This window comes from Zonotrichia leucophrys, chromosome 1A, assembly GCF_028769735.1.
Source record: "Zonotrichia leucophrys gambelii isolate GWCS_2022_RI chromosome 1A, RI_Zleu_2.0, whole genome shotgun sequence".
Taxonomy (NCBI): Eukaryota; Metazoa; Chordata; class Aves; order Passeriformes; family Passerellidae; genus Zonotrichia; species Zonotrichia leucophrys.
In genome coordinates, this window is record NC_088170.1 from 2,363,895 (window position 1) to 2,389,926 (window position 26,032).

General features: G+C 39.2%; 1 protein-coding gene across 9 annotated transcripts in view; it reads right to left on the reverse strand.

Annotated features, from left to right (window-relative positions):
• The window catches only part of PIK3C2G (phosphatidylinositol-4-phosphate 3-kinase catalytic subunit type 2 gamma), a 333,216-nt gene that overhangs the window by 35,864 nt on the left and 271,320 nt on the right, over positions 1–26,032 (reverse strand). For all 9 annotated transcript variants that reach the window (XM_064735090.1, XM_064735079.1, XM_064735101.1 and 6 more), the window contains 5 exons: positions 19,178–19,334; positions 14,900–15,009; positions 7,120–7,312; positions 6,421–6,542; positions 1,369–1,477 (listed from right to left, as the gene is read on the reverse strand). In XM_064735090.1, coding sequence (XP_064591160.1) covers positions 1,369–1,477; positions 6,421–6,542; positions 7,120–7,312; positions 14,900–15,009; positions 19,178–19,334 — 691 coding nt within the window. The remainder of the gene's footprint in view (positions 1–1,368; positions 1,478–6,420; positions 6,543–7,119; positions 7,313–14,899; positions 15,010–19,177; positions 19,335–26,032) is intronic.

The following is a 26,032-nucleotide window of genomic DNA, read 5'->3' on the forward strand; positions in this document are numbered from 1 at the left end:
GAGCTCTTCATTTCTGGGTCACAGGCTCAAATCAGCTTTTCCTCAGCTGTGACTGAGGGCACTGTTGTGAAATAAACCCATGGCCCTAACGTGGGGATCAGAAAGGAACCACAGAATCCTCAGGCTCGGAAGTGATCTCTGGAGATCATCCAGGCCAACCCTCAGCCACAGCAAGGTCACCCAGGGCAGGTGACACAGCAATGTGTCCAGCTGGGCTGGGAATGTCTCCAGGGACAGAAACTCCATGACCTTCTGGACAGTTGCTCCAGGGCTCTGCCACCCTCAGTGTAAAAAGTCTTTCCTCACACTGAGGTGAAACTTGTGTTTTTATTGCACAACAATCTACCCAAACCTGAGCATATTATTTGGTAGTGTCAGTCAAAGGAGCCAAGCACCCAAGTCAGCTGTTCTTACCAAATTACATGTAACTCAGTGAGTCAAAAAGGTTTTTATCCTCTTAGGAAAGCTCAATTTCAACTCAGGGCTCAGAATTTATATTCATATTAATAAGAATACTTCTGCTTGTTTTGCATATAGACCATTTCCTCCTTAATCTCCATTAAAAAGTCACAGCTGGGAAAGTTATATAGTTAGGCAGCAAACTTTTTTTTCCCCTCCTGCAAGATGCTGGAGATTTTGGAGATCAAACATCCTCTCATGCCCTCTTTTGGCTGTTCCTCCTATGAAACCCAAGCAGCCCCAGTTTGTGCTGCAGCCCTGAGGTGCACAAGGCTTTGTGCTGGCCCAGACAATGAAAAGTCAATGTTTGTTACCATTTTGGCTCTCCATTTTTAAGCATGAGGAGAACCACAAGCCTCAGAAAACAATAATGAATAAAAAATGAGAAAACACCAGTTTTAATGGACTCAATGCATCATTCTGATGTTATTGAAACATTCTGGGTTAGTTCTTATGTTTGCAAAACTTTCTTCTACCTGTTAAATACATTTTGAAAAGGGTATTTCTGGGCTGGAAGAATGGAACTTTTCATTTAACAACTGTCAAAATCAGACTTTTCAATATTTCAAAGCTTACTTCTTTTTTTAGACGTTACATTTCTCAGAACCTACTCCTTACTGTCAAAAAATCAGTGAATCACTACTTTTCGATGGCAGCAAAGGAAGCAAAGTTTTTTTTTTTCTGAAAAATGCCCTGCCAGGTCTAATAAACTATTTCTCAGTCCTACTTGTCTTTGTCTTAAGTTTTGATGAATGCTGCAATGGCTCCATCCCAAAATACATCATTAGAAGATGTGTCTCTTATGTATATTTTTTTTTTTCAAAACAGGCAATGGAAAATTTCCTGAATCTTTTGGTGAAATGCTACTAGAAATCATGTGCAAATAAAATAAATACTGGAAATGCTCACATTAGCCACTTTCCTGGAGCCACTTAATAGCTGCTTCAGATAGAGGTTCAAATCCTTCACTCTCTTGTGTTCAAGATCCGTAAAAGGTAAATGCCATGAGTGGGGAAACCTGCAAAAGAGGAATATTTATGAGCAGAACTCTTGCACTCTGTATTCGCTGAAAATATTTCCAGCTGTACTTAACAGAAGAAAGCCAAGATTTCCTAAGAGGTTTTGCAGGTAAGGGAAGAAATGCTTACAGGGTCATATTACAGTGATTCACTTTCTTCTAATAATTTGCTGCTAAATTGTCTCATACTGAAGCACTTTTTCTCTCTAAATAATTAATTTAAAAGTAAGTAAATAAACAAACAAATCCTACAATGCACTTTGCATTTTATGGACTCTAAATAGCTCTGAATAAGTGGCCCTTTATGATCCCAAGAAAACATTGCCTTTTTGCACAACAGATCTCTGATCTGAGCCCAGAGTTGACATATCCTTACCACAGAACATTGAGCACCAAAGCCTTACAGCAACAATGTGACATTTGATGAATATATCATTGCTTGCATTTTTTACCTCAGCTATTTAGAGTGTAGATAAGGTTTTCAGAGTAGGCCCCTGATCCCATATCTAATTTCAGGTACTAGCATAATAAAAATAATCTATGAAAACAAACGATCATCACACTAACAAAATCAATCCCAGCAAAAAACAATAACAATAAAAATACCAAAAGTAATATTCTTGCTGAATTTTTATTAAGATGAATTTAATTTTGGGTTAGTAAATAAATTACACATGCATAGAATAGCCTTGTGTCAATTTTCAAATACTTTGGTGGTTGAAAATGTCAAAACCTCCCATTTTTTATTTGAATCATCTTTGCATTTTAGAGACAATGCATATTGGATCAGTCAAAAGGTTAGAGTTTTAACAACACACATAATCAATTTGTATTAACCTTGCCCTGACAAAGGGTATTTATCTCCCAGGCTGAAGGAGAATTAGAAAAGCTATCTGTGTTAAATTGCACATAATGGGCTTGGTGATACGGATTGCTAATAGCAGGATTCATAATTAACATTATGCTTTATGTCCTCTAATGTATGAGGCAGAGAAAGGTAGAAGTTTTCACCTGGTTGTATTTCATGTCCCACCACCACCACTGTAAATAGTCAAGGATGTCTTGTTTACAAACCTCTTACTTTTCTGCTGATGCCTTGTGAAGGCTGAGCTAGAACAGAGAATAAAGCAGGGATTTATCCAAAGGATCTCCTACATGGATCCACCTTGGGCAGCACCAGAGCCCAGCCAGGGCTGCACCCAAGATGAACCAAAATGGCCCCAAAATGCACGGCCGGGCACGGGCTCTGTCCCTGGGATCAGTTCTGCTCCATTTGCACCTTGCAGTTCATTGTCCCATTCCAGCTTCAGCCCAGGCAGCCCACACCTGCTTGTTTTTCTCTCTCCAGCCCACGGGGTTTGTGCTCCTGGGCTGAGATTTGGGTCATTTGTCCTTGGTGCCCAGCTGGAGCAGGAATTGTTTTGTCTCCCTGCTCTGTGCACAGAGCTCACCATGCTGTGATATGAAGCTCAGACTCGCACACTAAAGCAGCACAGAATCTGAAAAATACAAAACCTAAAACCTGAGGCATCACTGCTGGGAGCTTTTTTTTATCCAACAGATCTCAACAGCTGCCTGAAGGGTTCAGACAAAGGATCTGTCTGGTTTGTGACACACTTGACCAGCCTTTAGGAAGGCAGCTGCAAAATCCTGTATGGAAAAACTCAGCTCTGGTGTGACTTAGTCTGGGATTAAACCAGAGAGGGAGCAGGATGACATCAAGCATGCTGCATGTATGGATGAACTTCTGCTGGTCCCTGCCCTTGGCACTGGGGGATCAGGGTCCACTTAGGGGCTGCACAGATGGGTAGGAAGAAGAGACTCTTCCCTCACAAAATCACAGTGGCAGGATACACAATGAGGAGGGAAAAGTGACATGACCCTGGCTCATGACACATGTGAACAGCACAGATAAAAATAGAGCCCAGGTCATCTGGCACACAGAGGCTTCTTTCAAGGGCTGGGAGAGGAGAACAGTTTGGAAGCAGCTTCAAATGAACCAGTCTGTGTAACACAAAGAGAGGCTCTGGCCGGAAAGTGCAGACCCTCAGAAGAGCAACCAGAGCACAGTGGCCAAACAGAAGACAGAGAAACTCCAGATTGATGGCCCCAGTGCCTGCTGGAGTGAAGGACAATGTGAACCTTGTGGTGACACTGAACCCTTCTTTTAAAGTTCTTCTTGCCTTTATTGGATCATGGCTGTGCTGTCAGTGGCCTTGCCCTTGAGAGTGCACTTGTGTTAGAAAAGGTGAACTTTCCAACATGATACTTGGCATTTCTTGTTTTGGTTATTTTAAAGTTTTTCTAAGCCTTTCTGATATTTACATTTTTGTAATGGAGTTCTCATGCACTTTTAGGTAAATAATGATTATTTTTGCATTCTTTTCTGGAGGAGGAGAAATTTGATAAACAGTTAGTTTGACCAGTGTCATTGGAGAAGTGGCAATTACATCCTCCAATCCAGGCTCACTTTTTGAATTCTATATATATTGAGGTCAAAAAATTTCTCTCCTTTTTACCTTGGAAGTTTCAGCACGCACGTCATTATATGTCGTGTCCTATTGCAACAGGCATCTACTTGAAATGGATCAGAAAAATATAAACTTGCACCATGTGCAAATGTCCTACACAGAACATTGCATTTCCTACTTGTCTGAACAGTGTTCTGTGTATCAGTTATGTCACCTATAGGTTTTGTTGGGTGAAAAGATTGTTGGCACTTTACAAAACAATAATTAAACACAATTAATACCCTCTCAGAAATCAAAAGAGAAGGATGGTGCTAGAGTGCAAGGGCAGCTGTGTTTCTAACTTTTAAATGTGGGCTGGATGAATACATGTTAACAGCAGAATTTCAGATTCTGGGAACTCTGAGCTTTTGCCATTTTTTTCTTACAATACACTCAGTATTTAGCACTTGTATGAAGCACTCTCATATTTCATTGTTTTCTCCTAATGAGACATGAATATGTACAATTCCATAGAATCATTACAAAGCAGAAACCAAGTCCTTTCTGTGAGCAGTTCCAATTATTCTAGCAATATTAAACATTTAAATTTTTTAATCAGGCACTTTTAAACTGATTTTGTGATTACATTGTGGAACAAGGCTTTCTCCTTCCTTTGAAGCATCTGGCATCAGCCAGAGCTGGAGCTTTGTAACACACAGGCAGACTAATGGTCTGATATGGAATGGCAGTTTCAGTAATAACTTCCTATAAAGAAATAATTAGGTTTTTATTATTAGAATAAAATCTGGGATACATGAAAAATCTCCAATTAATGAAGTTCTATTAGAACACAACACAAAATTGCAACATTAAAAAACGTGCCTATCAAAAAACATCATAAAATGAATTGTTTAAACACAATCTTAGGGAAAGATCCTGCAGTGACAGGATACTGCTGGGACTGAATTATGGCAATAAAGCACTGGAGCTCCTAGAGACAGCCTCAGTATATGCAGATTTACCCTCAGTGAGTTCTGAAGTGCTCTTTAGCTGTGAAAATGTTGCAAAGGATTTTATCAGAGGTAGATTTATCTGAGAAATGACTAGTACTATTTTTGAAATTCACTACAGGGTTTCTGAGGTTTATGTGTTTCTGAAGAGAAATGTATTTTCTTTTCAAAGGGCTCTGCTCACCACAGGAAAAATTCATAAACAGGTCCTTGTTAAATATTTTATTTTTCAACCCAATAGTTAGCCTGCAATATCACCAAATCAAAACCATGATTCAAACAATTTTTTTCAGTATTTGTTTAGTGAAATTTCAATTCTCACCAGCTGCCGCAGACCAGTTCATGTGAGAAAGCCATAATGAATCAAATTGGAGTCAATAAAATCCCCTCAGGCAGGAGACAGATTCTGTAGAATTAACTAGCCTTAAGCCATCTTTTCAGCATGCTTCTCATGAGCTCAGGGGAATATCAGCTTTGGATCTGAAATTTGTGGACTTTAAGTTCTAACCATGTTGTTTGTGGCTATTTACTTCATGTCAAATCCAAAGACCTTTCTCTTTTTCAAGCCTATCACTTAAATCTCAGCTTGGTTTAAGTAAGCTGTTGGTATTTTAGGCCAGATTTATGGTTTTTTGTAGATTGAGCTTGAAGAAGGGCTTGTACCAGGTGAGTCAGAAAGAGTCTCTAAGAGAGGACTATGTGCACACTGGTGTATGCAGCACAAGGTATATGATATATGTAGAAGAAAGCACTTGTATTTCTAAAGCCACAGGCAATCACATAAGACAAAGCTGGTTTATGTAAGATAGAAATAAACCATGAGACTCACTACCCCAGGAAACTGTAAAGAAATAACATTCAGAAAATGAAAAGCAGGAAAGGACATGCACATGGATAGAAAGTAATATTCAGAATTATTGCAACTAATGACTGCAGATTTTTTAAAGGATGTTAAACTGAATTATGTGAGGCACAAAGTACTGGGCTAGGGGGCAGGACAGTACATAAAATTATTGTGTATTTCTCAGCTGGGGGAATGTGCACCATGTTGTAAAAATGTTCATCATGGTGCTAGAGTCAGAGGTTTCTGTTCTGACCCACTGTGAACATCCCTACATTGCTTTAACATATGGATCTTCCTATGAGTTTTGATAAACATCATGAAGAAAGTAAAAAACTATTAAAGGTGCCTTTAATTAAGTCAACACCACTTACCCTTTAATTTAATGAGAAGTATTTTCAGGCCCAAGCTGTTCCCCTTTTCTCCTCCCATTAAAAATATGAACAATAACAATAAAACTTAGACTGCCACAATGGCCTGTGATTCAGTTTCTTCTGGGGCTGAATAGGAGGCTTGATAGAATATGTCATTCAGCCTTTGTGTTTCTAAATATACATCGTCTGTGAATATTCTCACAGATTTATCTGAGCACAGAAGAGAGAACCACTTAACAGCAAAATAACATTGACTATTATGCCTTACTCTGGGAGGGCATGAGATGGGAATTGCTTCTGGAGATGGCTGTGAAGTGTTGAGAACTGGTGGAATGATTTTTCCACGAAGGTGACCACGTTGCAGGTCTGCACTACCTGGATGAGGTATATCTGTGTTGGGGGAAAAAGAGAGACAGAGCAGAGAAATGATCAAAGAGACAAATTAATAAAAAAAAAAAAAGTAGAAGAAAATATATAGGGTGATTTCAACAAAGAAAAACCTTCCTTTAATGTAGTGCCAAGTGCCAGAGAATTCAGTTTGTAATTCATAGTCCTTGTTCCACAGGAAGAGAAACTTGCCTGGGTAGCATACAACTCAAACACTGAAAGATCACTGCAGTGTGTGAAAACTAATAGTGCACCATTAAAGCATCATATAACAGCCTCCAATTTCTATTAGGCTTCCTAATTTTGTGCCATGCTTTCCTTCTGGATGCTTTAATTAGCTCTTGATTTATTTTTCACTATAGGGAATGAACTGCTCTCCTTAATGGCTCCCTGCAAATATCTGTCTGCCTGGTGCTTTTGCTCTCTGGTAGCTCACTGCTTATGGCACCACTATTCATCCCATGATGCTTTTAATGGAGCACAAGCACATCTCTATAAAGGAGGAGGGAGAGTGCATGAGTTCTTAAAAGTGTCATTAAAGATCAGGCAAATGAGGGCAAGAAAAGAGAATAATACCTACAGGGTCAGGCTTTCTGCTGAATCCCAGAATGGTGGCCCTTGAGAGTGACCTCTCTGTGTCCAGCACCATCCATTCCTGCGGGACACTCTCTGGAGCTGGAGGCTTTGCAGAGCTCCCCACTGACATCTGCACCAGCGTGTGGATCAAGTTGTTGAGTTTAACAGGAAAGCACTCCAAACTTTCCTTTATTTTCCTGAAGAACGAACAAACAGAAGAAGTGCTATTCATGCTTTTTTTGTTGTTTCCACCCCTTTACCCTTCTTTTTATGGATCCAAGTCCAAAAAATCCCAGATTCTAAAGCCTACCTCACATATCCCCCACACACCAGTCACTGCTATTTGCACTGCAGCACATCCAGCCCCTGAGCTCTACTGCTTAAAGCTCTACTTGCCACAACCTGCCTCAAGGCTTAGCTTGGAGCAGCTATTCCTCAGGAGCTGGACTTCCTTCAGACATCAGAACATTTCCATGCGTGTTCTGAGGAGTCCCAGGGCTGAACAGCACGTGCTCGTTTTGCTTCCAGGAGAGGAGGCACTAGTTTTGATTATATTTATTTTTGGTTACACAAACCTCACATGGGCTTACACGTGTTTGAGCAAGGCTCTTGGATTCAATTTGTGATTTAGCTGAGCATGATGTGTTGCTAAGTCCTCTACCTAGCTCTTAAAAGCACTATCCCTGTGGAACTGCTTAAGATGAATTTTAAAAAAAAAGAGAGAAATTTTCTCCTAGTATCTCACTCCATCTCATCCCTGTGCAAGGGGAGCCAGAACACTGTTTTGATTGCCTTGAGTTTTGAGATCTTTCATCAGAAAAGACACAATAGATGAAAAAAAACCCCTAGATAAACATGAAGATATATACTGCAAATGTGAGAGTGAACTCAGTGACTTGAGAAATAACACTCCAAGATAATCACAGGTCTTTGAAGAGTGAGATGCAGTATTCTTTAGAAAACACTTGCTCTCTTCAATTCAATTGCTAATTGAATTTTAAGACCTATTAACTTCTGATGGTAATTTTTTTTGTTTCCCTGCTTATTGCTACAGCTCTCTGAAGATATCCTATATCTATTCTGATTTTACAGAAAAACAACCCAATAATTTGAAATTATATGGCAGCAAACCTTCTACCAATTGTCAGGGGGTTGCTGTGTTTCCTTTTTTCCCTTTTCGTTTGTTCTCCCAGTTTTGGATTATATCTAACAAGGTTACAAGGGCTGACAACATCCTTAACCACCCTCATCATGCCTTGTCCAAAGCTGAGCAAATGCTCCACCTGTCATTTCAGATTAGATTTTTATTCATGGGTTTCTGTGAGAGGGTTGGAATGTGTAGTGCAATCATTTGAAATCAAGTCCATTCATTGCATTAACCTAATTTCCATGATCTCAGATGCTCTGGCTAAAGTCTGCAGCTTCACAGACGAAACCAAACCAGAAAGAATAAGGAATATTTTACCTACAGGCATCTCCCCAGATCATCTCCCTGAAATTCAGATTTTATTCAAAATTTATCATACACTAATTAGGGATAGTAAACTGAGGAAAGATGTATATGTTCCTCTTAATGTAATACAAGCAAAGGTACCTCAGAATTGATTTGGATAATTACCTTAATTATTAATTAGATTCTTCAGAAACAGACACAAGCTATTTAATAAATTAAACAAATTAACACACTGAGTAAAACAAGAAAACAAATCTCATTTCAAAATATTAGCACAGAATCAATTCAGCGATGATTAACCAGGCTGCATCAGGGGTGAACTCTTCCTTTTTAACTCCTATGTGTTTAATTTAATGTGTAGCTTAAACACTTTCTAAATCACTGAGACATTGGGTTATGGAGTCTGTAACTGGCCATATTATGGCACAGCAGTTAGGGAATTTGCCACATTAGTATAAAAGGCACGATAACTTTGCAGCTAAACACACTGCATTTTAATTTACATAAAACAGGCCTCAGCTTGTAAATTACTACTAATTCAGACATCATCACTACATATCAGACTACCACTATTCCTTCCATGGGGCCATTAAGCTTCTAAAATACTTTTAAAACCCAGATTGCTAATCACATCCTTTAGATCTAAAACAGAGCCTTGTGTTGTCAGTGCTGCAGATTTTCCCTGTGAGTTATTTAAAATTATTATATCTAAAATCAAATAAGAACAGAAGTATGAGTTGTTTTCTCCCCCTCTCTGTTTTGCCTGCATGCAGTCCTTTTTGCCAGGATAGAAAACATTAAGCAAACCTTATTACATGTAATCAACAAAGAACTCAGGGCCTGTTTGCTATTCTGTGTCTCCCCAGCAAGGTAGAACAACTCTGCTTGTGGCTCTCTGCACTTTCTTTCAAGGGCAAATTGGCTAGAGGAAACCCTTTTTCCCAAAAGCTCGTTCTTAACTAAATAGGGGAGCAATGGGGTACATCAAACCTGTGTGTCTCACCTTTTTGAGATTTTGCAGTTTATTTTTGGCCTGGATCAGTTCAGTGACCCAGTTTATCACATTGTGGTACCCAATTCCCCTTTCTGCTGGCATTTTTAGAGTTCATCCTGAGGACCAGTGGTGGAAGTTTCTCCTTGAACTCTCCCAGATCCCCATACACCTCCTTTTCCCTAGCCACATTAAGCTTAGCAATAGTTGAAAGCAGTAAGGTCATGGGTATTCTCTGTAAAAATCCTCCTCTTGCTCCCTGGCCATTACCACCTTTGCCTGTGCCCAGAGCTCTGCCTTCACGAAGGTGACAAAAAGTTTCTTATTTATTTGAGAGCTCCCAGGCTGCATAGAAAACTAGTGCCTGATGGTCTAGAGACAGCTGAACTAAGCGAACAGTATAAAGAGTATTAAAAGCCCAGGTTAATCAGAAGCAAACTGGAAACTGTCATTAACTAGAGTGATATTAGCAGTGAATCTAAATATTGCCAACACAGTTTTCAGGGAGAAAAATGCTATTTTCCACATGACAATAACTGTTTACCATGCAGATTGGTTTCTGACCTACTTCTCAGAAAAGAAAGTTAAATATCTGGGATTATTGGAAAGTAATGACTTTCTGCTTTCCACCTGCTGAATTGCCTTTGAATTTCAGATTTGGTTTCTTTCTTTCTACAGAGCTGTCAAATTACAGTATCAGGTAAAACATGAACAGACTGCCTGGCTGCTTGTGTAAAAGGAGATGGATGAAAAGTTTGGCTGATGTTTTCACAAGTGCCTAGTGGTAGTTTGCCACTTTTGTTTTAGAAAGCAGACATTCCTTATGGGACCTATGGGTATTCTGAGGGCTTGTGCTCAGATTTTTCAGGACATAATCAGCCTTTATACACAGCACATACAGCCATTATTACTGCCTGATTATTAAGATTTTAGCCTTGGTGGATATTTCTTTATCTTTCTTGATGATATCCTGCTTCTCATTTCCATCTAGGCTTAAAATCATTTAGAGTATAATGAACAAAATTTATTTTCATTGGATTCTCAGATGTTAATGGAGAGTGTTCCATTTATATTCCACATTTCCATCCATGAATTTACCAAGCTCCATTCCAAAACAAGTTGAATAGTATGCCCCCATATTAATAGGGTTTTCCTGACCTTTTCTAACACAAATCCCTCAAAAACATAAATTCAAGTAGGAAGTCTGCCTCCTGTTCCTTTGGGGCACATATACCACAATCTTTACAAACTACTTGGAATTCACTGAAATAAAGTTTAGTGTTGTAGTTTTGTCCATTCTCTTTCAGATGCCACACACTTCCACTGTGTTTCACCTTTTTGGGAAATTTCTTGCTGAAATACCCTCAGCCACCTGGGAAACAGAGTTGACTGATCAGTTTGAGATCAGCATCATGTTTTGAAAGGAGTTACTGTGGATTGTCCAGTTTGAAGCTGCTGGCATTTGTGGTTTGGAACAGATGTGCTTGACCTGAGCAGAGACAGGTACCTAAAAAATGAGTGCATAAACAAATATAGTCCATAAATAAACAAAGCAGCTGACCCAAGCAGCACTCCCCTCCATCAGGCTGCTGAAGAGATGCATTGTGCTCCCCTGGTAATTGTCAGATCCACCCTGCATCTCTTATTCATGGATTTCTGTGAGTGGGTTACATGGCACACTGCAATCAATTGAAATCAACTCCATTCATTGCATTAGGCTAACTTTATGCTCTTAAAACCAATTTTAAATACACATCCCTGTGCAGGCACATTAAAAATGTCAGGCAGCCTGCCCCACCACGCTGACATTTGAAGACATCTGCAGAAAACCATAGAGGAAATTTATATCCAGGGGTAAGATGGGTTTCCAGCTTCTGATAAAACTGTGCTGTCAGGGGAAGAGGAAAGCAGGGAGGGGTAAGGATCAAATTGAGTTTCAAGGATCAAACTGAGTTCAGGGCAGATGCTGGAGAGACAAGGATGTTTCATTTGGCAGTAGGTGCACAGGACTGCCAAGGAAACACAGAAACTCTTGTTTAACTCTCAATTGGTGCATTGTTTATCCCCAAGTGAGGCTGTGACCTTGCAGAGGGCTGTGGGGCTGAACGCTGCTGCTCATCAGCTCAAAACGGGACTGACCCCATGTGGGAAGGGCTGCACACAAGTGACACCACAGACTGCTGCACATGACTCAAATCCAGAATGAGAGCAAAGGAATTCAGTAAAACACAGAACGCTTTAGGAGCCTGGAAGGGGTCAGTATGTTAGAGTCCAAACCCCGACCCAATTGCTCTGCTGGCCAAAGAGGTGATGGCAAAGAGCAAATCAACATCGTTCTGCCAGGAGCTTTTGTGACATCATTCATCATTTCATGCTGTTCCTAAACAGCACTAGGGCCAGTGTCAGTGCTACTGCTAAACCAAACTCAGAGAATTGCTAAAAGCAGCCCACTTCTACTGAAATACAGAGGAATGCTGTTCTCCTGTTTCCACCAGCAGAAGATTGGGATTTTCTGTGGACAAGTTATAGGATTGAATCTGAAAGATTACAATAACTACCTTGTACTTAGAACAAGAAACACCTTTCTGTTGGCAACGTTTAACATTCCAACTCTCCTTGTCTAGAAAACAGCTTGTAAAAAACAATGAAGTGTTTTTGGAAGCAATTATAGAGAAAAAGGAGCTACAAATTGCAAGGGATTTGAGAACCACTAGAAGTTGTGCTAATAATCAGAACTTCTAATTTCCTTGTCTTTCTAAGGGCAGTTTGGAACATATATGCTGGAATAAGCCATAGACTGACCATGAAAAGAATGTAACTGGATTTTTTATACTAGCAATATTTTGTATAAGAAGGATATAAGGAATAAAGATGATGCAGCTAACAAAAATCTCAATAAATTTATATTCCTAAGGCCAGGTTGGAAAGAGTTTTCACAGAGGGGCAGTCTCTGCATGGATCTGGGTATCAGGCCATCCCAAAGTCTTTATGTTGAAAAATGCCTGGATACAATTTCCAGAAGTTAAAATCCTACTAGACATGAGGCCTGATATTATCCTCATGTTCAAACATGTTTAAATGTTAATATGTTTTTTGAATTAACAGAAATAATGTACTAATGAATAGAAACTAGAATAAAGAAGAAAAGAAAGAGAAATGAGATCCATGGAAATTCATGAACTAATGTAAAGGGATTTTCTTGCAAATGAGCATATATAATAGAAACAAATCCTAAGAATATTAATGAATAAAATATGCACTCTAGCAATATCTGTCTTTTCTATGTGATGCAATGATGGACAATAACAAAGCTTCAGCATTTTGAAGGAAATTGGAACAACAGCTCTGGAGTTCAGAGAATGTATATTAGGAGAAAATGCAGCTTCAAATAAGGACAGAGCCCACAGCACAGCTAATTTGTTGGAATTGAGTGGAATTTCCTTAATTTCCTTAACACCATCCCTAACAAGATATCTAAGGGGATAAAGGACATTCTGACCTCTGAGCCCTACCTACAGTCTCTGTGAGGTGGACAGGATTTCCTAAGCCTAGCACAAACCTCTACCAGGCATCAAAGCACACCAACTCTTCCAAAATCCATATTCTTTTTTCTCAATGTCAGTATTCAAGGCTCAGTTTCACACTATATGTATAGGTCCGGTCCAGACTTGTTCCTTTCTGAAATTATTCTGAAAATGTTCTTTTCTCATATCACTTTATGGCCTTACCCCACATGCTCTGGCTGAGGAAGACTGCAGGTGAATTCCCACCCTGATGTCCATAACCCCCAAAAGAAAGAGTGTGGAGATCCAGCTCTGCCCTGAACCAAACCTTCATCCTGACTCTTCCTTAAGCAAGGCTGCAGTGATGCCAACCCTTAACTGACCCAGCTGGAAGCTGATCCTTTTCACCTCCAGAGGGGCACCAGCTCTGAGCTCTGCATGCCACTGATGCAATTTTCACTCTGAAAACTCAGATTTTCCTGCTTGTTTTGTATATCCCAGCCCTTTTTCACTAACTAAATAAACTGGCTATTTTACCCACGAGAGATAGATGCAACCACCTGAACTAGTTGACAGAATCAAGACTTCTACAGTTTAATTAGAAACTGCATGTTTCCTATTAGAAGTGGAAATTTAAGTCTGTAATTTGGGAATATATGAAATTTTAAAGGAAAGGATAAGGTAGGAGTTGATGGTAAATGTGAAACTGTAATTAAATTTTAAAATATAACAATCTTGCTAAGGGGCAGGAGTGAAAGCATATGAAAAAAAGCAAGTGCTACAGGAAAAGGAACTTAGTGCTATGCTGTGTGTAAAGTCATGGAACAATAGTTTTGTTTGACAAGTTTTTATATATATTTTTTTTTTCTCAAAGAAATGTCACCCTTAGAGTCTCTAGGTCTCTGTCCCAGCCTTCTCCAAACTTGCTGCCTTGGTTTCCTCAGACTGTAGCAGATTTCTAGACATAGAAACAGCACACTCTTAATTTCCCAAAACTTTCATCAAGTCAGAGGAGCCTGGGTTGTTTTCCATGTGTAGAGGGTGCCCAGGGAGCATGAATTCATAGTCCTTGGGAAATGATGGTGCTGCTCAGGGAGATTTTGCCTCACGCTGTGCCCAGAACTGCAGTGAATTTCCAGTTCCAGAGAAGTCTGCACTCACTCCATCTACAGCATCCTCACAGCTGGAATTATTTGTGATGCAGAGCAGAAAGATCAGGACTGAGGGTCTTAGACTGACTTCATGCACACCAGCTGCACCTCCTCCTCATTAATCCCCAGCTATTATCATGAAATATATCTACATTCACACAAGGCTTTTCTGTGATTGATCTGTTCACTGATTGAAAGCAAGAACCAGCAGTGTTTTGCAGCTGGAGAAACTATGGCTGGCACAGGGAAAGCAACATCTCTGAGGGAGCACAGAAGGTCAAAAGAGGAAGAGAAAAAGGAGCAAAATGCAGAAATTGAAGGCTCTCACTCACACTATTAACAGGTTGAACCCCCTTAAGCAGTCTAAATCCATTTGTATGTAGCTGCTGCATTTAAAAACAGAGAAAACACTTGATACAAATAGGATGGTTTCACCATGAAAGCCTAAGAAATCTCCAGGCACTGAGTAAGTGACTTGTTACAAGTGTACCACAAATGCACAACTGTTTCTTCCAGAAATTTGAGGAAATTGGTTACAACATGCATAAGCAATGACTTTTTAAAAGTAAACACATGAAGACAAATTATCTTTTAGTGTAATTTCCCTGATTAAGCTTCTTAACATAGGAGAAAAATTGCTCCATGCCTGAAGAAGACAAGGTTTCTGGGAAATATTCTGGTTTTACCTTGTAAAGTAGCTTGTAGCCTGGAGATCTGAGTCCTGAGGGCGGAGGTTATCATACACATATTTCACATCCTGGATGCTCTTCAGCTCAGGCAATCCTGCATGCAGCATCTAAATGCAAAGTAATATTGGGTCATTAGTACACTGTTCTATTCAAAAGAAATTTAAATGAAACAGGCCTGAGAGAAGGAAGATTTTACACCAAAACAGCCTTGTAAAGCAGTTTTGCTGATCTGAAAAGTGGTTCTGATGCTAGAGCAATGCCTGGAATAATAAAGTGAATATACTGCATTGTAAACCTCCACACTGAGGCATCTGGAGGAGGCATGGGTCAGAATCAATGATCCATTGGAGTTATTTATTTTCTTTTCTGACACCATAACATCAAGGTGTGCACGGCTAAGCCTCCTTCAGATCCTTCTAATGGAGATAAAGGGAAGGTGACCAAATTCAGCCACCTGAGCAATTGTAACCACATTTCTGTGGTTGTCTTAGCCCTAATTCAATTTAGGACAACATCACCCTCTCATTTGTAACTCCTGGTTCCACCAGCACTGCTCTGGGCTCCTCCTGCAAAGGGATCACAGATTCACTCCCTTTACAGTCAGAGCAGTGATGCCTCAGGTTTCAGCTTTTATATTTTTCAGATTCTGTGCTGCTTTGGTGTGCAGTTCTGAACTTCATATCAGGGGATGCTGAGCTCTGTGCACAGAGCAGGGAGACAAAACAATTCCTGCTCCAGCTGGGCACCAAGGACAAATGACCCAAATCTCAGCCCAGGAGCACAAACCCCGTGGGCTGGAGAGAGAAAAACAAGCAGGGTGGGACATTATAACCTAAAGTTCTAATTGGACAATGAACTGCAAGGTGCAAATGGAGCAGAACTGATCCCAGGGACAGAGCCCGTGCCCGGCCGTGCATTTTGGGGCCATTTTGGTTCATCTTGGGTGCAGCCCTGGCTGGGCTCTGGTGCTGCCCAAGGTGGATCCATGCAGGAGATCCTTTGGATAAATCCCTGCTTTATTCTTTAACTCTGTCTGGTCTCTGTGCTAGGTCAGCCTTCCCAAGGCATCAGGAGGAGAAGAGCACTTCAGACACTGATTCATGGCAGGAGCCCTGAGTGGGCAGTGAGAGCTGCCCTCTGGAGCAGGTATTATTTTCCACGGATGAGGGACAGAGCTGTTCTAGTTAGTCAGTCAGATTAGATTCAAAAAACCAAATAATATCAATACTCCCTTTGAAAAGGAAAAACCTGAGGAGATTAGACAGCTCAGTGTGTCCAATTGCCCATGCAGCTCTCTCCAGGCATTTACAAATGTCAACAACAACAATAAAATCTACTCTCTTCAAAACCTACTGATTTTTCTCTGCAATCACAGTAAGTTGGGAGTGATGGTTTTTTTTTGTGTGTGTGTAACGCAGAAAAATATCACTTCTTCAGATTGCACAGATGGAAATGTATCTGAATTTGCAGTCTCTGTGTATTTTCCATTGATATTTATGTCTAGCTCAGACAGAAAGACCCACTGAGTTTTTCAAGTAACAGCAAAGAAAAAAGGAAACACTGATTTTATTTCAAGGTTATTCCTCCAAACATTCTCAACACCTGTACATTTCCTTTTTGGCATTATGAGGAAAATCTTCCTCAGCCCATTCCAAGCTGCCACTGGACAGTTAGATTGCTGTCTTCACAGAGTTTTGACTGGCAAGGAGCAGAGAGACAGAAAGCAAATGAGGTGAATTTAAGTGGATTGACAGCAAGGACAATAACAATATTCAGCACTGAAGGACACACAGTGCTATTTATCAATATACCTTCAACCCATTTATAAAAGATGAGAACAACTTTTGTCCCCTCTGGATTAAAAAAAAAAAAAAAAGTTGTTGCATACTGTTGCAAATTAAGCTCCTCACCCTTCCCCAGGAAAGGGAGTGATAAAGTCCCTTTTAATAACTTTCTATATATAAAAAAAATTTTTTTACTAATGGACTTTGCATTTCTTTAACGCAGTCAGAAGGTGTTTGTGTCCTGTCATCACCCTCTTATTAATAGTTCACATCAAATCTTTAATGAGAGCAAAGCTGATGAACTACAGGCACTTACACAGCTGAACTCGGCCAGAAGACTCTTGGGTCTCCCACAGATGTTTCTGCTTTTGAAAGTGATGGAAACTTCATGGATTATTTCTTACTCCCAGTAGCAAATGTCAGTACAGCTTTAGAAACATGCTGCTCACCACCAAGAAATAACATTAATTCCCAAACTGGGCCAAAAACTCCTCAATTTGTTCATAATCACGTTTGCTCTAAACCACTAATTGTCACTGATCACCCAGGGTAGAGTTTACTCTTCTGTGAGTATTCTGTACATTCAGTGTAATATTCTGTGAAGTACTCTGTTTTTTAGTCTCATTTTAAATTTTTTTTTAACTATGTTTTACAAATAGCATCTGGGAAAATAGAATGTGGGAGTAGAATGAAAGATTAATGATGCAGGTTTCCAAACAGGGAGAGAAATCTGAAACTTTCACTGATATAAAGAAGCAGTGATTAGTTTACTTATCCCTCCATGATGACATCTGAAATTCTGTGTAGAAATGAATTTTAAGTGGAACTTCACAGTCTATTTTTTTTTCTAGGAATGACCAATGGAAATGAATCATTGTATTTTTTACAATTTCTGACCAACACCCCACTGCAAGTGCAGAAACAGGCTAACCTTTCCAAATATTACTGGCAAAATTGAGGTGCTCCCAAATTGGTCTTGTTTGTTTGACTCCTTTTGCAATGAAGAGCTCATGGATGGGGTGTGAGTGTGCTGCCAGTCATTTTTTAATTATGAAGCGCAACACAACTGACTGAGCTGCAGCCCACTGACAAATATTTAATACACATCTGGATGCCGACTCTGAGCTCAGCTCTGTTACCTCTGCTACAAGACGAGCAGAAACAAAAGATGCAGCATGTCCTGAATAGAGACAAACCTGAGCTTTGGCCGGGCAGAGAGAGTTATTTCAGAGCTGCTGCTTGGAGCATTTTCCTAACAGGCTCTCTATTATCCCAGGGTAATCTGACATCATCATCTCTGCCTCTTGCAGAAAGAGGGACAAAGAGAAGGGGCTTTATTTGCACCACACAGTTTTAGGCAACCTGTTCAGAAATCCTGCAGGGATTACTGCTGTGGATGAGAACAGGCTGATCCTGAGCTTTCCAAAGGCTTTTCAACCTGGACAGGATCTCCTGCAACCCCACCCTGCACTGCTTCCAGAGGAAAATTGTGCTTTATGATGGGAATGCAGTTTTGTGCACCTTTGTGGCTACTAAGCAGCAAGTTCTGGAGATCTGGGACAATCCTTCCTGCTCCATTTTAGGGGATCCCTTCAAGAATCCCTGCATCAGAATCCATGGACAAGATGGAAGAGGCAAGGGGAGAGATTCCTTCAGTTTCTGTCTCCCACCCCCGCTGCACAAGTTGGAGATGATAAAGTGGTGTTTACAGAGAAACTTTTTGGCTGTACCCCAATCTCAGCAGCTCTGTTTATAAGGCCATTTTATGCACAGACCACTCCCTTAGGTTGTGGGGCCCTGCACATAAATTCTGGATTGATATCTTAGCAAATATTAGTTGATGTCATATTCTTGTTGTAGCCATGAAGAGGAAAATCATTAACCTTTCCCACACAAGTAAATAGAGGCATAAATCAGATATGGAACTTGCCACAGCACATGAATCAGTAGGAATACTTACTGATAAAAACTCATTTAAAAATCTATACAAAAGAATTTTAAAACCTCTGTCAATATGGGCACTGCTCTTTCTTTCCTGTGTTTGCCATCCTAGGGAGGGACTGTGGAAATGGTCAACCTCCCCATTGTAAAGGCATCACTAAGTACTGTCAAACCCCCTCCCCCCCATGAAATATTTAGCTTACTTTGTCTTGTAAACATGAACAGCGATGGTAAATGAAGACCTAGGAAAAGAGCTGAGTGAAATTCCTGAATGCAAAACTTTTACCCAGCTTTTTTTGCAGTTTTCTGGTATTTTGTAAGAAACAATGGGAAAAGCACCAAACTTTTATATAACAATGGAAAAAGCACCAAGCAGCTTAGCTTTCCTTTTCTCAGAAATTATTAAAGTGAACAACTTCTTTGCACAGGAAGAGCAGCACCTGGGCACCTGATACCTCTTCAAATCAAATCTACTGGAGGCAGCAGAGATTTGGTTAAAGGGAAGAGAACCCTAGAAATGGATTTTTGGTTTCATCCTCGAGCTCCTTACCATCTCCAGCAGGTTCAGGAGCAGCTGGCTGTGTTTCCTGACTATGTTATAAGCTCGACAACAAAGCTCCACAAACTCCTGGAAACGCTGTGGGTTTTTGCCCCCCTCTGTTATGAAATACTCCATCTCTGATGTGAAGATGAAGGGAGCTCGGTCCCTGAAAAAGAGAACAATTACCTGAGAAATTTCACCCAAAACAGCTAATCATGCAAGACAGTTAATACTTGTAACTCATTATTCACATTTCTGTTTTTCACTATTACCTTACTCATTATTTCATCTCTCCCTTTCTCAGGGTGGAAATCTCTATTGCTCTTAGTGGGACAGAGATAAATTTGACAGCAAGAGCTTCTGACTGAGAAATCCAACAACTGAACAAGTGTTTTCTTCTAGCTCTTTGCTTTTCTTTTTAAACCCTCATTGCTTTAATTTCTTCACTCCATCCTGAAAGTGAATCTGGAAACGAGTTCTCTCTTGGTATTGAAATATTTAAAAGCTCTTCTCAAAGAGGGTGGATTATAAATATCAACTCCCTACTAGGCAAGAAGAGAATTTAAGAAAAAACCCTACACCTCCACAATCCAACAACAAGAAGAAAACCCCAAGGTATGATGCTATCATTAAATATGCACCATTCTGAAGAGATATTTCTGACTCAGGTTCAAAGGGAATATAAATACATTGTCTTGTTTTCCTTACAGTTACTCCATGTTCACTCTTGGGTAAATAAGGAATCTGACAACATGGCTTGCCTTTTTTGTTATCACCAGCATACTTTGTGGCTATGTCATGCTATTACAGAAGAAAACAGACTAGCCAGGCTTCTCCTAACAATCCTACCATTCAATAGTTCCAGAAAGGCCTGATAAACTCCATCCTCACACAGAAAAATCTACTGCAGTGATTTACTCATCCCCACTGAGTACACAGAACCATGTAAACACATCAGAGGGCTCTATTCCAAGGCAATATACAGTGTGTTAACCCTTAACTCAAAATAAATTTAAATAAACTCAGTGTTCTTGCTAAGTTCAAATGCAGAAATAAATTTCAGGATGTCTATTTCTTGCTAAAACCTCAAACATGGGCTGAGTCAACCCTTTACTTCCTGATGCACTCATAAATGAGACAGATGAGCCTTCCTGGGAGTTTTCCTCATCTTCCCATAAAAGTGGCAGCCTTACTTTGCTGCAGAAAGAAAAACAAGTTGTCAGGAGATTATAGGCTACAGCTGGAAGTTTAAGTCACAACAAACGCTCAGGTGGCCTTCCCACTTTTATGTTTGGAAAGGCTCCATGGCACCAACAGTGAATCCACATCTGCCATGGTTGTCTTTCACCCCCAGGCAGTGCAGGCCACCAGGGTGGTTTTAAAAAAATATATTACTCAATTCAGCAAAGTACTACTGGGAATGATGAAATTCCACAATAAAAATTCTTACCCTCCACATTTTCCTGTGTGATGTAAGATGTGAGTTCACATTTGAAGAGTTATGTTAAAGTGTGATTGTTACACAGTTTTTGTATAGTTTTGTGCTGAAGATCTCAAAGTACTACAAAGTGTGTCTGTTACTGATTTCTGAGAATTCAGGTTTTCCCAGAACCTTCTTTCACTCATTCATTCAATTGTCTTTTATCTTATTCTTTATCAGTGGTATTTAAACATGTTTAAACATTTAAATATAGTAAATTATATATTATTATTTAAATATATTAAACTATATATATATCTTATTTAAATATATTAAACATTTAAATATTTTAAATATATTAAATATATTTAATAATATATTAATACAATGCAATCTATTAATAATATATACTATAAATACATTGATATTAATACATTAATATAACAATATAGAATATAAATATATTAAATAATAAATATTATTAAAGTAGACATTAAGTATTAAATAAATTGTTACAATTAGAATAATGAAATTCAATTTGTTGAAGCACATAGGAAAGAGCGATATAAAAAATTATCTATGTTAACACCTTGATGTATATGTGGATAGAAGGACAATCTAAATCCTGATTTGAAAGCATTTTAGCACCTTGAAAAGGTCTAAACCCCAAATTTGTTCTTGGGCAAAAATATTCCAAGTCAAAATCTACCACTATAGGCAGGCTGCATTGTGGTCAAAATTCACATTTGATTTCTGATGTCCAACTGCATTGAGACACAATGACACCAGGAAAACACAGTCCTTTCTGAGCTAGTCCAAGTCTCCCACACTGAGCTACTTGAGCTGAAAATAGATACTGCAATCAGGAATTACTTTCCTGGAAGAAATACAGTGTTTAACATTGCTGGGTTGGGCTGTGGGCCAACGTCCCCATCATGGAATGACTGCAACATTAATCATTTGTCCTACTGTTGTTGCTAAAGCATCTGTGTGAATACATGACTGATATTTTATTTTTGTATTATTTATAAATTAATTTTATTTGTGGAATGACTCAAATCAGTTTTATAAGGTTCTTAAATTTTTCAGTAGCTTTTAAAAAATCTTTAAATTTCTCAGTATCTGTTTTAGAACATATTCAGTTCTAGGGCATTAGGCCAGTCCTCTCTTGTCAACATGCAATAAATGATGTAGGAATTAGATTTCTCCAGTTCTGTTTAAGGTCTTTTGCTATCAGAACCTCTCCCACAAGGTAAACCCTGCAAAACCTGGATGCTGAAGCTCCAGAAATTAAGCTGGCTGTTCACAAAGGGAACACTTTGCAATGTAAATAAAAAAAAAAAAAACAAACCAACTTAGAATATGGGAAAACTTGGAATATGGGAAACAAGACCCACTAGAAGAACAACACAGCCATTTCTCACAACAGCATTATAAAATAAAGTTTCAGTGGGAAGAGACACTCCCTGAACAGAACATAAGATCCTGGAAAACCAATTGACAGGATGAATGTCTGTGCACAGATGTAAAATGTTCCTTGCTGCTTCCACAAACTGCTTTGGATAATAATAAACCAGAAGGGAAAATTCTCCAGCAAAATCACAAACAGCCAAGTCCAGTCACTGTCCATAATGCAGGGAAAAATTACATCAGTTAATAGAGGCTGTTTCAGCCTCCAGAAGGAGAAAAGCAATGAGTGCCCTGTTTGCAGGTACCAAACCCTGTGCAAATGAACCTCACCCTGGTGCAGTTCTGAATTTCTGTATTTAAATCAGGACACATTTAACAGGCAGACTCCCAAGATCACATTCCATTCTGGCTTTTATTCAGAACATAAGCAGGGCATCCAAAAGCCTGGGAACAACAGCCTTCACCTGGACCTCTATAAATCACAGAGCTTGCTCACATGGACTTATCTAGGAGCTACAAACATTAAATACTTCTTACCCAAAGCACCGTCAAGACCACAGCTAAGGCCTACAACACCTTACATGCATGTTTAATGGCCAATGACTGTGTAATAGCCAATGGGACAAGACCTTCCGGGCCTAAAATCTGCATTGATACAACTTGCTGCCTCCAACAAACTGAAGAAATGCCTGGCATCAGTTAAAAAAACCTGTTTTGATGAATTACTTCCAAGTAAAAGCCTTTCACCATATCTCTGTAGACCAAAAGCCTATTTTTTCTTATTTATGGTGTGCTAAAGAAATATTGAATTGAAGCATTGCTGAAAGACCTCCATGTGTAATTATAATGTCTGGCACCATTATTTTCAGAGAAGAAAAGCCTCACTGACAGAACTAGTATGGCTTGAGATTGACCAAAGATGTACAGCCAATAAAGCCCCAAAATCATTAAAGCTACCTTATCACATCTTGCCTACTCTTTTCTTTCCTTTTTTCTTTTCTCCCTCACTACAGCCCTAGATGAGATTAATGAACCCTTTGGTTTTAGAGTAGAAATCAGTCAAAAAGGCAATACTCCTGTTTATGACAGAGTCTGATTGCAGTCTTGGACTTTAAAGACTTTACTATGGCTGTGACAGAAGAGTTTACTCAAGCCATTCAGTGACAAACAAGGCTACTTCATGGGGGGGTTTATTCTTTTTTGCTTTTTTTTGTTGGGGTTTTTTTTTGCTTTTAGAGATTTAGGATTTTCATGGGAATGTGTTTTGCAGTTCCTCTGGAGATGATGAATGTTTGGATCATAAATCATGAGAGGGGGAAAAAAAGAAAGGAAACCTCAAGGAAATGAAGAGATCATCACACAAAAATAAACTTGGTCTGGGGTGATGGGAACATCTGCTGGGACTTCACTGTGAGTTGGAGTTATGCTGCATTCCAAGAAAACCAGTAAGAGCACCAGGATTTGATAGCAAACATTAGATGTAAACTGATTAACAAAGCTTGTAAGGTCAACAATGGTTTTAGTTCTTCCTACTCTTAATCTCACAGTACTGAACATTCAAGAACCATACACTGACTTTTTATATTGAGCAGGAAAAACATGAGATAACCAACAACAAATGACCTTTGCTCTGATCCAATCTAAGCTTCCCAATGGAAAAGTCCAAGTCACACTCATTAATGTAATGACATAAATCTGTTGTAGTCCAAGTTTTCACATGGACAGTGTGTGAGAAACCACACAGAACTCTGCAATTTAAAAATCAGTTGCTCAGCACTAAAACCCCCCCATGTATTCCCTGACTGCTTTTAAAATCATTTTGTCTGAGTCAAGAGTAACTGATAATATTCAGCATGACTATGTGGAATTTAGATGTATCCAATAAAATAGGAAAAGCTTTTAGGGAGTGCTTGACTGCTGACATCCTTTGCAGCAAAAGCCAAAAGCTTATTGAAGAACACAAAATAAATGAGCATGAGTGCTTATTTCTCTAAAGCCAAGTGAAAATATTTAATCATAGTAATCATAGACATTTGTAGACACAGTAAAAAGCCATAATCAATGGCACTCCTTTTATATATTAAATAATGAAACAGGGAACAACCATACAACACAATTCATCACCAGCAAACAAAGAAATATGCCTGGGCCACAAGAGATGCTCCATTTTTCTTCTTATCAGTACATGATCATAAACATGCTTCTGGCATTCTTATTTAGCCTATTCTCAAAGATTTTTATGACAGCCTTCTTCAACCTCCCTATCAAATTTCTGTTTCAGGATGTTCCCTCACAGCATTTTTTTCCCTAGTGCCTAATCTAACTCTTGCTGTGCTTTTATCTTATTAATTCCTGCTCTTTCCTAAGAGAACATGAAGATCCCATCTTCCTTACATGCAGCCTCTAAAGTATTTGCAGACTATTACCACGTCTTTCCTCAATCTTCTGTAGACAACTGCTTCCACCTTTTCTCATAAGTCTTGTATTTCAGATATCCACTGATTTTAATTGCTTTTTTCTGGACTCCTTGTAATTTCCCTGGGCTTCTTATCTCCATTTTTCTAAAAGTAAAAAATGTTAAAAATATTCCAGGGGAAGCTTTCCCTGGAAGTGCAAAGGGAAACAAAAGGATTACTTCAAATTTCAAGCTTTTCTATCCAATATCTTATCAACTCATACTTGGATGTGGTAAAACTCTCAGATTCCTTTCTAAAAAGATGCTAATCCAAACTTTCACCACAACCAAAACCTTGTACCAAAAAATGAACAAACACATTCTCTATCCCATCATAATAGTGATAATGAAAATACTGAAAGATGCCACATATAAAGGTGTTCCATTTAGCATTTATTAGCTCATACCCTGCCAAAACTTGGAAAATGTCACAAAAATGGAGTAAGTCACCAACATTGTGGTGCAATGTGGTGCAACAGGCACTTGCCTGTGAGGAGAGGCTGAGGAACCTGGGCTTGTTTAGTCAGTAGATAAAAGGTTTTCAAGAAGGCAAAGGGGATTTTCCTGGATCTACAGGAGGCTCTAAAGCAGATGGATCCAGGCAAGAATAAGAGAGAAAACTGAACCAGCTGAAGTTCTGACTTGCCATTAAAAAATACTAAACAATCCTCACTATGAGAAAAAGTAAATATTGAAACAGGTTGCCTTGGAAGATTATCCTGGGAGGTTTTAAGATTTAGCTGGACACAGCCTTGTGTAAACTGGTATGAATTTTTTAGTGACCACATAGTGAACACAAAGATTTCTCAATGCCCTGAGCATCCTTGGCTTAAATAAACTGCATGTCCTGGGCAATTAAAACTCATATCTAATATTTTTTATTTTACTTGCACTCAGCCACCAGCAATCAGACTGCAAAACAACATCCAGGTGGAGCTCAATCCTTTCCACCCTTCACCTCCAATACCCACATTTGGCAGCGCTCAGTGCAGCATTCCCAATGCCTTATCTAGCATTTTCTAGGACTATCACATTTTCTGTGTTTGCTAGAGTTTATTACCAACCCTATTGATGAACCACTTAAGAGTTAATTCCCAAGGAGATTGCAGCAATTCCTCTTGTTAACAAAGATTGTAGGACAATTGCTTTTTGTGTCCTGACTGGCCCTCAGCAGTGAAAAAGATTTTAAAACTGGGACCTAAAAGGTGCCTTAAAAGAAACAGAACAAGTGGGAACAGAACAGAACATAAGCCTTAGCCATGGAATATTCAGCTAACAGGCCTTTTCAGTATGAGATGGATATTTAGAAAACACAGTAATAGATGGTTGCAGGGCATTTGTATATCACCAGGCAAAATAGAGAAATAAACCAGTGATGAAGAAATTGAATTGCAAAGGAATTCCTCAGGGCAGGGGATGAAATCCTACATGAATTATATACATCAGCATGCTTTCCAGTTAAGGATGAAGGACAAAGGGGTAGTGTGCAGAACAAGCAAAAGAAAAAAAAAAGAAAAAAAGAAAAAATAAAAGAAGACCAAGAAACAGAGATTAATTTAAAAGTGCTTGATGTATACTT